Genomic DNA, 14,763 nt, shown 5'->3' with positions numbered 1-14,763 from the left:
ATGGCTTATTCTATACAGCATAATACTCTTAATCTCGGGGGTCATGGGTTTGAGCCCCATGTTGGGCAGAAGATCCCTGCATGGATGAAAACAACCTTTCCTAGTTTATGCCCAAGATGGTACGTCCTATTTGCTATCTCAGCTTTGTACTGGGAATGGTCAATGAGCAGTCAGAGAATCCAGCAAACAGAAACCTCCTTTCTTCTGCTTTTCCTGCTTCTGCACAGGGCTGTCCTTTGAGTGCTCGTGCCAGATAAACGTTGTAAGCACAACCAGAACTGTTAAAATCATTGTACTGAACAATACGTCCGTCCCCCCCTTGTTCGGAGAGAATAGCACAATATATGCTTATTCTCTTACCCTGAGCCTTGAAGTTGTTTCCTATGTTCTCCACTCGTGTTGGGTTGTCACAGGTTCAAGTGTAAATCTTACAAACTTAAGAGGAAAAGCCTTGTTGGTTCCTATGAAAACAAGGAACATCAAATCATTTAAAGTACTGCTTTATAGCCGGGGGGCAGGCCTTGCTAGTTTGCTCTGTTGCATAGAAAAGATTGGGGGAATGGGCTTTGTCAGTCCTCCATTCTTGGCACCCTTAAACTACAGTTCCCAGGGTTCTTTGGAGAAAGTCATCTACAGTGGTACCTCGGGTTACATACGCTTCGGGTTACGGACTCCGCTAACCCAGAAATAGTACCTCGGGTTAAGAACTTTGCTTCAGGATGAGAACAGAAATCGTGCTCCGGCGGCGTGGCAGCAGCAGGAGGCCCCATTAGCTAAATTGGTGCTTCAGGTTAAGAACAGTTTCAGGTTAAGAACGGACCTCCGGAACTAATTAAGTACTTAACCTGAGGTACCATTGTATTTTAAATGTATGGTGTGCATACAGACTGAGTGTCTCCAAAGCCTTTTGTGACCACACCCCATATGTTGTCTTTGCATGCAGGAGAACTCTGGATGGGTTGAGTCTTCCCAGAATGGGGATAAACACCCATCATTCTTCCCCCGCCTGCAAATAAATCAATCAATAAGTAAAATGCAATGAACAGAGAAGCAGACAAGTTTGGGTGAAAGGGTTGTGAAATAAATAAAATAAAAATCCTCAAAATAAAATAACTATAACTGTGCAATGGGTTTAGATCAGTCCGAGTGGTGCAGATGGCTGTCTTGTTTTGCCATGTTCTTCAGCACATGACATACTCCAATGATGGCCTCCGTCGTTTTTGTTAAATGTAGGTCTCTGGTGTAAAAAGGTTGACACTCCTTCTTTAGCTGAATGTGAGGAAAGGCTTGGAAGTTCCTCTAGGCCGGAGGTTTCCAAACTGCGTCACGACACGTTAGCGTGTCAGCGTGTTGCACGAATGCTCCCCATGCTCCTCCCGGGGCTGGAAAGGGGTTAGTTTAACTTCCGGTCTGCTAGTAAAACTGAATTACTGTGTCACAAAACGATGCAGGACTGAATTACTGCATCGCGAAATGATGCATGTCTCAAAAAGTGTGTCACCAACATGAAAAGTTTGGAAAGCTCTGCTCTAGGCCAATGTTTTCCCAACTTGGGTCTCCAGCTGCTTTTGGACTACAGTTTCCATCATCCATGACCCACTTGTCTTGCTAGCTAGGGATGATGGGAGTTGTAGTCCAACAACAATTGGAGACCTAAGTTTGGGAAACACTGGCCAGGTTAAAAGCCAGTTGTACCACATTGTACACACAGGAATTGGTGACAGGTGAGGCAGCTGCCACAGTGATGAGTGCAAAGAGCTTCCATGAGGCTTGAATGCCTCTCTCTTTTTATGGATGAGGAGCTGTTTTAGTAAAGCCAGCAGTACATACCCTCCAGCCTAGAACATGCTACACAACTATGAAGTAGACAATGGTAACGTTGGGCCCATTGCTGCCTGGCTAATGGAGATAGAGCCGTACATATCTGACAATAACTTTATACTTAAGTGGTCCAGTGCACTTGATGTGTTTGAAAGATTTTACCGCATCGGACTGGTAAGTATGAATTTGCCTGGTTGCTGCAATTGAGTACGAATCCAGTGGCGGATGAGGGAATCTTTTCTAAACAACATATTCCTTCGCTCTCCAAAAAGGTTTAAAGGTGCTGCCAAGGGAGAAGCCCTTTTCAGCTGTTGCCCCCTCCCCAATGTTTGTATCACCAGACCTCTTATATTGGCTGCTTCTTTGTGTGAAGTTAGTTTTAAAGATTAAGTTTGTAGTGCTTGTAAGGGGTGGGTAGGTGTTGTATATGAATCATAGAATCATAGAGTTGAAAGAGACCACAAGGGCCATCGAGTCCAACCCCCTGCCAAGCAGGAAACACCACCAGAGCACTCCTGACATATGGTTGTCAAGCCTCTGCTTAAAGACCTCCAAAGAAGGAGACTCCACCACACTCCTTGGCAGCAGATTCCACTGTCGAACAGCTCTTATGAACTGTGGCACATTTTTGTGTGTGTGTTCGCCAGAGCTGAGTGCCTTACTGCAAGTTGCATTTGAATCCCGAGTGTTTTGCATTTGAAAGGTGGCTACCTTATATTGTGCATCGACTTGTGATTAATACTTAATAAATAATATTGCAAAGGGCAGGGATTTGGTGGGTTCACGGCCATTTCTTCCTCAACCTGGTGCCCTCTGGGTAGGAACGCGGGTGGCACTGTGGCCTAAACCACTGAGCCTCTTGGACTTGCTGATCGGAAGGTTGGCAGTTCAAATCCCCGCGATGGAGCGGGCTCCCGTTGCTCTGTCCCAGCTTCTGCCAACCTAGCAGTTCGAAAGCATGCCAGTGCAAGTAGATAAATAGGTACCAATGCAGCGGGAAGGTAAACGGCGTTTCCGTGTGTTCTGGCACTTGTCACGGTCCTCCGTGTGCCAGTAGCAGTTTAGTCATGCTGGCCATATGACTCGGGAAAGCTGTCTGTGGACAAACGCTGGCTCCAAGATGAGCGCCACAACCCCATGGTCGCCTTTGACTGGACTTAACCGTCCAGGGGTCCTTTACCTTACCTTTTACCTTTACCTTTGCCCTCTGGGTGTTTGGACTACAACGCCCATCAGTACCTGGCATCAAAACTGCACAGGTTGAAACAAATGGGAGTTGTAGTCCAAAACACCTGATGGGTATCAAGGTCAGAAAAGCTGCTCCACATTTTTTCGCAAGTCTCTGTTACATAGGGGGGTGGGTGTCCCAGCCTGTTCATCTAGGCCTTGAGATCTCTCTTACACCTTAAACACTGAGAGACTACACAATTCTGCTCTAACTCTTCCACATACATACAGTTCATATCCTGTGAACAAATAGGACAGCCCAGTTATGGAATCCAAAACGTTAATCCTTTTTTTCAAAACAAAACAAAACCCAAAACAGATGTTTGTTTGAAACTGAAACCTAAGCAAGGAAGACTTTTGAAACTTGTGCATACTTTGCTGTGTGGGTGGCTATTTTTGATTGTGTTGCAGAGTTGTTAGAGTCCCACTCAGCTGTGTTGCTGGTCCAAAATGCACCAAACAATAACTTACCGGATAAATTATATTGGGAGATTGTCATTTTGAGTTGCACACGACAGTTTCCTAGGAGTGTTTGCTTCCGCCTCGGTGACAGGTGAGGCATCTCATCACATTCGCGTTATCTCCCTAAAGTGGTTTTGCCAAATAACCAGCAGCCCCCTAAGGCAGAGATGGGCAGAAGACACACCAGGATCTACTGGTAAATTTCTGAATGATTTGCAGTAAATTCCCAGGTGTTTTTGATCCTCATTTCCTCCCCCCCCCCCCGAAATGGAAATAATAAGAAGAAGAGTTTGGATTTGATACCCCGCATTTCACTCCCCTTCAGGAGTCTCAAAGCGGCTAACATTCTCCTTTCCCTTCCTCCCCCACAACAAACACTCTGTGAGGTGAGTGGGGCTGAGAGACTTCAAAGAAGTGTGACTGGCCCAAGGTCACCCAGCAGCTGCATGTGGAGGAGCGGAGACGCGAACCCGGTTCCCCAGATTAGGAGACTACCGCTCTTAACCACTACACCACACTGGCTCACTGTGAAATGATTCTAAATAACGTTACCGAAATCTGAAGGAGGGGCAGGATGGGGCGATTGGGAGAGGAAGTTTGGGTGAAAAGATGGTGAGCCCAGTTCTGGTACTAAAACCAACTTTTGAGGCTGTGCTAAGGCAGGATATGTTCCTTACTTCTGTGTCTCCCCTATTTTTTGCATCTGCCTTTGGTTGGTGGGTAGGGACACGGGTGGCTCTGTGGTCTAAAACCACTGAGCCTCTTAGGCTTGCTGACCAGAAGGTTGGCAGTTCGATTCCCCGCGACGGGGTGAGCTTCTGTTGCTCTGTCCCAACTCCTGCTAACCTAGCAGTTCAAAAGCATGCCAAAAAGTGCAAGTAGATAAATAGGTACCGCTCCGGCAGGAAGGTAAACGGCGTTTCCGTGTGCTGCTCTGGTTTCGGTGTAGTGTTGCACCAGAAGCGGCTTAGTCATGCTGGCCACATGACTTGGAAAAACTGTCTGTGGACAAACGCCGGCTCCCTCAGCCGGTAAAGTGAGATGAGCGCTGCAACCCCAGAGTCGTCTGTGACTGGAGTCAACTTGTCAGGGATCTCTTACCTTTACCTTGGTTGGTGGACGTATGAGTTTCAATGCAAACAACATAGATTCTCTTTGAAGTCTGCCCACTCCTGCTCCAAGGAATTTTGAGCTTACAAAACTTGTTTTGTTTGTTCTTTCGGTATGTAGGAAAAAAGTCCATTGGAGTTTCCATTGTGCTCTTCCAAAGGAAAGTCTTAACTGGGGGAGAGGGCAGCGCTGGGTGGGAAGCTTTGCTACCAGGCAGAGGCAGTGCATCTAGCGGACTTAAGTGGAACAGGATTAATCAATCCAGAGTAAATAAACTGCAGAACAATGCACAGCGTTTCAAGTTTGGCATTTTAATCATGTTCAGTTTGTGTTTTTTTATGTTTTCCCTTTCCGGTTTGAATGTAGAAATTGTGGCTTAAGTTTTTAATTACGGTCCTGTCCTATGCAGTGTTTCCTTTTGTTTAACTGGAAAGAACTCTCTTCGATGAATCACTGTCCTTTCTCTTTTTTTCCCTTTTGCAATACAATTCCTGTGTTCTAAGTGAAAGTGGTTCAGCATTTCCCCATGTACTCCTCCGGTGTAGCTCAACCTTCTCCAGCCTGATTCCCTTCAGTTGTTTCGGACTACAAGTCCCATCAGCCTCAGTCAGCATGAATGTTGGTGAAGACTGGTGTAGCTGCATGGCTTGTAGAGTGGATGATGGGCCATATGTTCAGACAAAACCTGGTTAATGTACTATCTGGGATGGCAGAGCCTTAGCCCTTCTCATTATGCAGCTTTTGTGCTCAAGAGATGTGTGGCGAGCCATGATCTGATCCACATAGACTTAGGTGGGTGTAGAATCTGCATGTTGCTTTGAAATATGCCTGGCAACTAGAATGTATGAAATTTTAAGTTGGTGGCAGATGATAAAGGTAGAGGCAGACTACCATTCTCTCTTTGCAATTTTAAGCTTTCCATATTCCGAATGAACGTTTCCCAACAAGGGACTTGCAGAAATTGTTACTTTGCATATCATCCTGGCTTCCCATTTCACAACGTTCTTAGGATAAGATTATGCTGATGCCGGCTTAATTACATGCGTCTCCAGAGATGCAAGACGGAGGCAAAAAGTTCTCACACACAGCTTTAGAGATGCTAAATGATGGCATGTGTGTGCATAGAATCAGAATTGGAAGAGACCCCGAGGGTCATCTAGTCCAACCCCCTGCAATACAGGAATCCTGCCCGCAGCTGCCCCCAGATGGGCTCGAACCACCAAGCCAGGCACACTGACCCATTGCGCCAAAGAGCCCTGCATAAACGTGAGTTTCATTACCCCTCCCCACAATCCCTGCTCATTTCCTCTAGTTTAAAAACCATGGATGCAAAGCCTATGCTGGCTAGATTGATGACTATATGGAAACTTGACATATTAACTGCAAGAAATGAGAGCAAAAGGGTGCCTCTTCTCTACATGCAGTCGCAGCTCCATCATGCATATATACCCTCCCTGCAGCACATTGCAGGAAATTACAAGGAAGGGCCAAAGGCGGCTGCAGGTGCAAAAACAAACAAACTCCCGTGTGTATTCCTGGGGTGCTTTCCTACAGTCTGTACCAGCCTTTCCCAGCCTAGTGATTTGGACTACAACTTCCATGAGCCTCAACCAGCACACAAGAGGGCGTCAGTTCGTGAAAGGCTGATCTTTAGCAAGACAATCCAACGGTAAGGCAGGTTGGGTGGAATCCAAAATAGCACTAAGTGAACATTTAACCAGCTACTAGTCTCTACCTCTCCCTCCCCCCTGCATGGGATTCCCCATACTCCCTGGAAAAGACTTTGGGAAGGTGCCAGCTGTGATGAAGGGGGAGGCCTGTTGTGCAAGAGGAAATCCTTGTATAGTTGGGACACAGTACTTGAATACCACCCATTGGCTAGAATTACAGCAGAGGTATATAATGCGGCTTCTTATTTTTAATGCGTGTTGCATTAAGTACTGTCTGTCTATATTGATGTGTTAGCTTGCTCCTTTGTTTTAAAATACAGAAAGTGCCTCACTTAAAATACGAAAGCATTTGGCTACGGATTCTGTGCCGACTTCCTGTCGTTGGTGGTGATTTTAAAAAAGATTGCTTTAGTGCTGTTGTCAGTAGAGGTAGGCCAGAGTAGCGGCTTTCAAGCTTGGCGGACATTGACTCATCTGCCACAAAGCCCCCTTGTAAGAGTGTGCAAGGTCTCAACTGTTTGGGCTGTGTGGCTGACATTGAATAGACATAATGTTCTTTTGCCATAGTTCCTTTAGCACACATTTTACTTGAAAATATATGCAGTTCTGTAATGCCACTGCACAAAGTGGTTAGTTTAGATTGATGCGCCGCTGGTATATTAAGTACAAAACGAACTGTGGCAAACTTGGAAATTATGCAGTATTCTATGTTCTTTTTTTGAGGAATTGTTCGTCGGCTTCTGGGCTGCTATTGTTGTAGTCTGTAAAATTTCTCAGAACAATATAATAGGGTGTGAATTTGTGAATATGTCCTTTTGCTCTCTCGGCCAAAGCGTAGCTGATAGCCAGGTCCCCACCCCAAAATACCATTCTGATCTTCTCATTATTAACTTTTAGTGCATTGTGTTCGTTTTAGTTTCCCCTGCAGTTTGTTAAAGGTGCTGGCGATTGTTACGAGACCCTTGTTCCCCCTCACCATTTTCAGAGAGGTTTGACAACCAGTCTGTCTTCCCAAGGAACTCTGGGAATTGTAGGTCTGAGAGAGGAATCTGAGAACAACTCTCAGCACCCTTTTTATCAAGCTACAGTTCCCAGGATTCTTTGCAGTGGGCGAGCCATGGCTGTTTAAATCCCTCCTGCTAAACAAGTTTTCTAGAATGAGTCTGGGCCTTCAGATAAAGGAAGGCTGCACTGTGCAGTTTGATTTTCGTTGCTAGGTAAGAATTGATGGCATCCACACTGCAGACTGAAAACTAGCTTCTACTTATTGACCACAGTTTAGCGTGACACAGAGATCGGTCCACTGTGTCCAATAACATCCGATTAAAAGTCCAGAGGATTATGATTTACGTTAAATATACACTTACAGCCATTATTTATACCATTCTCTTCTGGGTGGATCAGTTCTAATTTTGTCTATAATTGTGTATTATTGAAACCCACCTTGGGACCTTATGGTGAAGTCCGTATAATTTTTTTATTAGTACAATAAATTGCAGCAAAGAAAATAGGATCAGTTGTTAAGACTAACCTGTCTTGCCGTCAGTGCTGCAGATTAAAGAACACAAGACTTCGTCTTGCTGGGTGAGACTAAAAATAAATCCACTTGGCCATATGTTTTTGGGAACCGCACAAACAAGTCAAGAAGGCAGCAGCTCTCATCTAATCCCAGCATCTAGCCTTAAACCATATGAAACTAGTGACTGTTTCCACATATTGTGGTAATGAGTTCCATAAGTCAATTGACCCGATTCTTAAGCAAATAGCTTTCATAGGGTGCCTCCCCTAACTTCAAGTATTACCGGGGAAAGGGGGAGAGAATACTAGCTGTTTCCATGCTGCTCATAATTTTATAAACCTCTGCCATGTGCCTACTTGGAGCTTTTTAAAAGGAAAGGAAGAATGCTCCATTTTGTTTTCTTCCTAGGGAATCTATTAACCACTTGCAGAAAGCATATCTATCTGCGAGTATGCTGTTGCTTCTTAATATACCTTTTAATGGCCAATCCTTGATCAAAATTCTGCAATGGTAGAGAAAATAATGAATTGTGTTTTTTTGTGGTTTTTTTACAGTATGTAAGATGAACATGCAAATTTTGGTGCATCTTCTCATAAAGAAGCACAAAATAAAATAAACACACCAAAACAGTTCTAGGCTAGAAGGGAACTCATAAAAATCTAAACTGCAGTCAGAAGTCATACCTGAAATTTTATCCTCTGGCAGCTTCCTTCAGCTATTGACCGGAGACGTAATTAACTCCTGACCTTTCATATCTGCCCATAATAGCAACATCCCATTTAGAAACTTGGAGAATCTGCAAGCTGAGTTATAATATAGTTTACTGGGGGGCTATTTATAACTGGTGCTAACAAGGCTTTGCATACCCTGCTATTTAAAGTTGGGGACCTCATACGTCTAAACACCGCTCTAGAAAACATTTGCTGGAGCAATACACAAATGGAATCAAGTGCTGGTGCTGCACAGTAAAGAGCAAGGGTTGTGAGCCAGGAAGTTATGGGGCCAGAGGTCAGCTTAGCTATTAATTCACTGGGGTGGCAGCTAGAAATGCGCCTGTGCCCTGGCCTCATCCCCATTTTACAGTTCGGGAGGGGGTCAGCAACTGGGGGCCTGCAACAAAATGCTGTGCTGCAGAGTGTTTTGGTACAGGTTCAGGTCACTCAATTCCACCCTCTCCCCACCACATCCCTGGTTTCCTCCAACCATTATTCTATACCACATATTGCATGCTCAGTCCTTTCTAGTCTTTTTGGCCCTCCTCCCCTGCCGTAGGGTTTTTTCTTTCTTTAAAAAAAATGGCTCTGCAAATGTTGGATCGTGCAGACCTTTGTGCTATTTTGGCAACCTAAGTAGTGCCACACACAGTCTAAACCACAAAAATAGAAGGAATGATAACTTGGCTTGCCTCTTGTGTGTCTGTCATGGGGTCCCAGCACACAGGAGGCAGTGTTAGAAGCTCAGATTTATAAGCTCCTTAAACCAGGGTTGCAGCCTCCAAAACGGAATGCCTAGTTGCCATTTTTGGGCCAGACGGTTTGAAAGTCTTTTTTGTTGTTGTTTGTTTCCTGAAATTAATTCTAATTGTGCTAGTTGTTGTTGTTTAGTCATGTCCGACTCTTCGTGACCCCATGGACCAGAGCATGCCAGGCCCTCCTGTCTTCCATTGCCTCCTGCAGTTTGGTCAAACTCATGCTGGTAGCTTCGAGAACACTGTCCAACCATCTCATCCTCTGTCGTCCCCTTCTCCTTGTGCCCTCCATCTTTCCCAACATCAGGGTCTTTTCCAGGGAGTCTTCTCTTCTCATGAGGTGGCCAAAGTATTGGAGCCTCAGCTTCAGGATCTGTCCTTCCAGTGAGCACTCAGGGCTGATTTCCTTCAGAATGGATAGGTTGAATCTTCTTGCAGTCCATGGGACTCTCAAGATTTTCCCCAGCACCAGAATTCAAAAGCATCAATTCTTCGGCGATCAGCCTTCTTTATGGTCCAGCTCTCACTTCCATACATCACTACTGGGAAAACCATAGCTTTAACTATACAGACCTTTGTTGGCAAGGTGATGTCTCTACTTTTTAAGATGCTGTCTAGGTTTGTTATTGCTTTTCTCCCAAGAAGCAGGCGTCTTTTAATTTCATGACTGCTGTCACCATCTGCAGTGATCATGGAGCCCAAGAAAGTAAAATCTCTCATTGCTGGTAAAACATAACAAATAGAATTCTACAAGGAAGTGTTGCTGGTGTGTGAAAATGGTCAAGATCCATAGACCTCCAGATGGTGGAGATGTCAGGCGCCATCGTGGAGTCTGGGCACCTTCACTTGGTCGCAGGTAGGCGATAGCCAGGTTCAAAATGTTATTGGCACCTGGCTAATTTCGAACTCTGAGCTCAAGCCTCCTGGTAGGTGCACACATCTGTAGGAATAGAATAGCCCAAGGTACTTTCTGAAATATTTGGAAAACGTTTTGACGTGTCCTTTGTTTCGTCCCGCAGGCCCATTCACAGACGTCGTCACCACGAACCTGAAACTTGGCAACCCTACAGACAGAAATGTGTGCTTCAAGGTGAAGACCACAGCGCCACGCAGATACTGCGTAAGACCCAACAGTGGGATTATAGATGCAGGAACGTCAATTAATGTGTCTGGTAAGTTATTCTGACATAACAGCCCCAACATTGCAATGAGCACGGTGATCTCTTATTTTAAGAACCCCATCCATTTCCCCAGGTCTGCTTGCTTTGCCTCCTGGTATAGTAGGACAGCAAACAGAGAAAGGGAGAGATGTGAAGTAAAAGCTCTGTTTTTTTTATTAATTATGTCGTTTCATTTATGAAGCGATTCATTAAGGGATAATGAAAAATGAACTTTACAAAGCAGGCAATCCATTTTCGATCATTCATTTTAAAATGATTTAGAGCAAATCTGCTGAACTACAAATACTGCGCAAAACCAATAAGGAATAAAAACTTAAATGAAAACAGTGAGGTACAGAAAGATAATTATTATAGAAAAATAATGGTTCAGTTAGCAAATGAGGAGGACTCAGTAGCAAATGGTGAATATTGTATTTTCTGGCGTATAAGACTACTTTTTAACCCAGGAAAATCTTCTCAAAAGTTGGGGGTCGTCTTATACGTTGGCTACAGCAGCAGCTCATGCCGCAACTCCCCACCAAAGGATAAAATGACAGCAAATTAAATCAGAGGACACCAAGCTCTCTAGATAAAGCAGAAATACACTTGAAAATTGGCCCCAGAAGCCCCCGGCCACTGGAAAGTGGAGCGGATTTTTGAGACGGACTGGAGACTGGTTTTTTAAATTTTTATTTGGTGTGTGTTGGAAGAGGGGTAGTCTTATACAGCGAGTACATCTCAAACTCTATATTTTAACAGGAAAAGTTGGGGGGTCGTCTTATACACCCAGTCATGTTAAACGCCGGAAAATACGGTACCAAAAGCTGTCTGGCAGTCAAGCTTCTATCTGCTCATACTGTAGCAGCTCTACAGGGTCTCAGAAAGAGGTTTTTCGTGTCACTTCCTATGTGATCCTGTTAACTGGAGATAACAGATTGAACCTGGAACCTTCAGCATGGAAAGTTTGTTTTGTTTTCCAGCTGTTCTTGTCTCATTCCCTTGTAGCGTGTTAACCTTCCTGGGACAGGACAGAGTGTCCAAACTGTTTAAGAAAGGGTGCCAGGTTCTCAAGCGATGCAAGGCTGTATTTTTAAAGGGCCATGGTTTGTAAGTCAACAACAAACCATGGCTTCAGATGGTAGCTGTATTAAAACAATAGTTTGCTGCTGCGCAATAAATAGTTGGGAGTAGGTGAACTTAGTAGTGACTTGAGTGGAAGATTAAACACATGCTTAAATTAATCTCCTTGATTTCAGGGGGATTTAAAAGTGCCTGGTTTTTGGCAGGTTTGTGCTGTTAGCTTAATACAGGCCTGTTCATCTCTTAACCGTTATCAGTTGATTTTAAGAGCAATTTAACTTCTGGAATAGAACAAGTATAGATATATATGACCTTTTAAGCATGCTAAGTCTGTAGACTTCAGATGCTCAATAGGACAGATGGAAATACTAAATCAATTTGGTTAATGTCTGCATTAATTAAACCATCAGCTCTGTTGAAAATGTGTTCTTCAGCTACACTTTTATATGCATGAGAATTCCCGCTAGTTCCTTGGTGCTCAAAGATCTGATTGCAACTAGAACCTTATTCTGTACTGTTCTTACAAACAAATGCATGCAGAGTCTTTCTCTTCAGCTGTGGGTATTACTCTGATTGGCTGCAAAAAAAGGTTATTTATTTTTTCTTTGAAATTGTAAAACTCCTTACTACCCAGTGCATAAAATAGGCAGCTTTTAAACCTGAGTTTTAAACTAGGTCTGTTTGTCTCCTGGGTAATGTACCGTATTTTTCGCCCTATAGGACGCACTTTTTCCCCTCCAAAAATGAAGGGGAAATGTGTGTGCGTCCTATGGGGCGAATGCAGGCTTTCGCTGAAGCCTGGAGAGCCGCAGCGCCAGCCCCACAAGATCGGGGGACAGCGGGGAGGCGGAACGCCGCCATCCCGCTGTCTCCCGATGTGGTTTGGAGGCTGACGGGGAGACGCGTGCTTCTCCCCGCCGCCAGCCCCGCAAGCTCCGGGGACAGCGGGGAGGCGCAGCGCGTCTTCCCGCTGTCCCCGGACCTGGTCTGCAGGCGGGCGGCGGGGAGAAGAGCGCTTCTCCCCGCTGCCGGCCCCACAAGCGCCGGGGGGGGGGATAATGTTTTTTTTCTTTATTCCCCCCCCCCCAAAAAAAAATTTGGTGCGTCCTATGGGCCGGTGCGTCCTATGGGGCGAAAAATACGGTACCTTTCAGCAAGCATTGCCTGTCAGACTGTGATGACCACCTTTAAGCCATGTTGGCTGTTTCTCTATTGAAAGGGAAGGCTTCACCTAAATGCTTGTTTAAACCTGGCTGATAGCTGCATTGTGAATATCACTAACAAATACAACTGTTTTTGGCCGAAGGAGACTTAGATGGCATCTATAGAATTCTACTGTATTTGTGGAATTTATGCAGAAATAATGTGTGTTGTGTTTTGTGGACTTAACTCCCAGGTAGGATTGCAACCTCAAAAGTATAAATGCCTTCTAGAAAGGTATGTGGGGGAGGGAAGTATTTGGTCAGAAGGATAGCAGATTTTTCTTACACCTCCAACCACTTCCAGAGTGGTTTTACCAGACAATCCCTCTTGCCATGGAACTGTGGGGATTTTGTAGTGCTGGGAGTTGAAAGGAGGTGGCTATTCCCCTTAAACTAGATTTTCTAGGATTATTTGAGGGAATCCATAACTGTTAAATGTGGTATAATACTGTTTTCAATGTATGCCTAGATTAGAGTTCACCAGAACAAGGAAAGCAGCAATTCGCAACAGCTTGTGCTCCTGTCATAAAGATGCCAACCTCCTCTAAATGCAAATTACACACACACACACACACACACACGATTTTGAACATCATATATGACTGCAAGTTTACACAGAAATTATCCTCTGATACAGTAGATTGTCTTGCACAACAATTTTCATACTGAACATTTTGGAAGAGTAAGACCTTGTCCAGCAAAGGCATTTCACTCATTCCAAAGGAGAAGACCTTTCCATAGGATCTTCTTCGATGTTCCCTCAGATTTTCTCCCCTTTTCCATTGTAAAAATGGGGGGAGCCTGGGAGGGAGGAAACAAAGAAATCCCCCTCCCCCTGAACATTTCCAGTCCTTTTGTCTACTTCAGGAATAGAGAATCTGTGATGCTTTTAATGGTGGTGGTGATGATGATGAACTGCAGCTCCCTTCATCCCAGACAATTGGCCATTTTAGGCTGATAGGGAGATGGAATCATAGAATTGTAGAGTTGGAAGTGACCCCAAGGGTCATCTAGTCCAGCCCTCTGAAATGCAGGAATATGGAGGCCAACAACATCTGGAGGGCCATGGGTTTCTTACCCCCGCTCTGTTCCTACCACCAGTTCCCAAATCCCCGTGGCAGACTGTTTCTCTACTTAGTGGAAACTCGTTAAAACTTCAGCAGACTTGAGCATTTATAATCTGTTCCCTACAGGCAGTGATGTGGGCTTTCCAGAAAATTTTGAATCAGAAAATGTTCCGGAAAATTTCCTGTGCAAGTTAGGATAATTTCCATATCATAATTTGCCTCAGAAAATTTATCGTGTCAGTTTTACTTGCATTTAGTAAACAAAACTAAAAATGTAAAGCTGCCAAGTTTGCCTAATGCCAAATTTGTGATTGGCATCCATTCCTTGGTGATACTGAATATATGAAGCATTTTTTAAAAAAAAATAATCCCCAGCAAAATAGAGCTGTGGAAAATTTACTGTGGGTAAATCCCTCTGGGCCTCCACCAGACAGGTAACCCAGAGCTCTCGTGTACTGTAGTTCGAGCGTTTCCTCCTCTATTATATATGACTGCAGGTTTACACAGAAATTAAAAATATGAGCCCTATTATATAAATTATAATTATTGTCTTAAGACAACCTGATTTGGCAGGTGTTCCTCATTGTGTTCCGGACTACCATCCGCACCTGATGACATTGGATAGGCCATTATTTGTGTTCTTTGTCATCCAATTGTCTCTTACTTTAGGACCCCCCCCACCCCTCAAAAAAGCATGCTTGGAAGAGACAATGCTCACCTCATTTCCACTGTCATTTGGATATACTCAGTGGCAGTTTTGCAACTTGGGGCTCATATTCCCCCCCCTAACTTTATTTGCATTAGCCAACGGCCATAGCAACATAAAACAAGCAATATACACAATTAAAAAGACAACAATGGATAAAAAGGACAATCAAATGATCAAGATCTTTCAGATAGTGGCCCTTAATCTCATTGCACCCTCGTTAAACCTAGCAACCTTTGCTGTTATCTGATCATTTTGATCTGATAACAGA

At 44.3% G+C, this 14,763-nt stretch overlaps 1 protein-coding gene and 1 long non-coding RNA gene across 2 annotated transcripts in view; both read left to right on the top strand.

The window, feature by feature from the left end:
- LOC310680462 overlaps positions 1-14,763 on the top strand; it is a 253,575-nt gene that overhangs the window by 189,682 nt on the left and 49,130 nt on the right. The window lies entirely within an intron of this gene.
- VAPB (VAMP associated protein B and C) overlaps positions 1-14,763 on the top strand; it is a 43,203-nt gene that overhangs the window by 11,890 nt on the left and 16,550 nt on the right. The window contains exon 2 of the mRNA XM_083447121.1: positions 10,297-10,449. Within this exon, the coding sequence (XP_083303247.1) occupies positions 10,297-10,449 (153 nt within the window). The remainder of the gene's footprint in view (positions 1-10,296; positions 10,450-14,763) is intronic.

This window comes from Podarcis tiliguerta (assembly GCF_965153285.1).
Source record: "Podarcis tiliguerta genome assembly, chromosome: 6".
NCBI classification, from domain to species: Eukaryota; Metazoa; Chordata; class Lepidosauria; order Squamata; family Lacertidae; genus Podarcis; species Podarcis tiliguerta.
The sequence above is the reverse complement of the archived record's forward strand: the minus strand, read 5'-3'. Positions and strand labels throughout refer to the sequence as shown.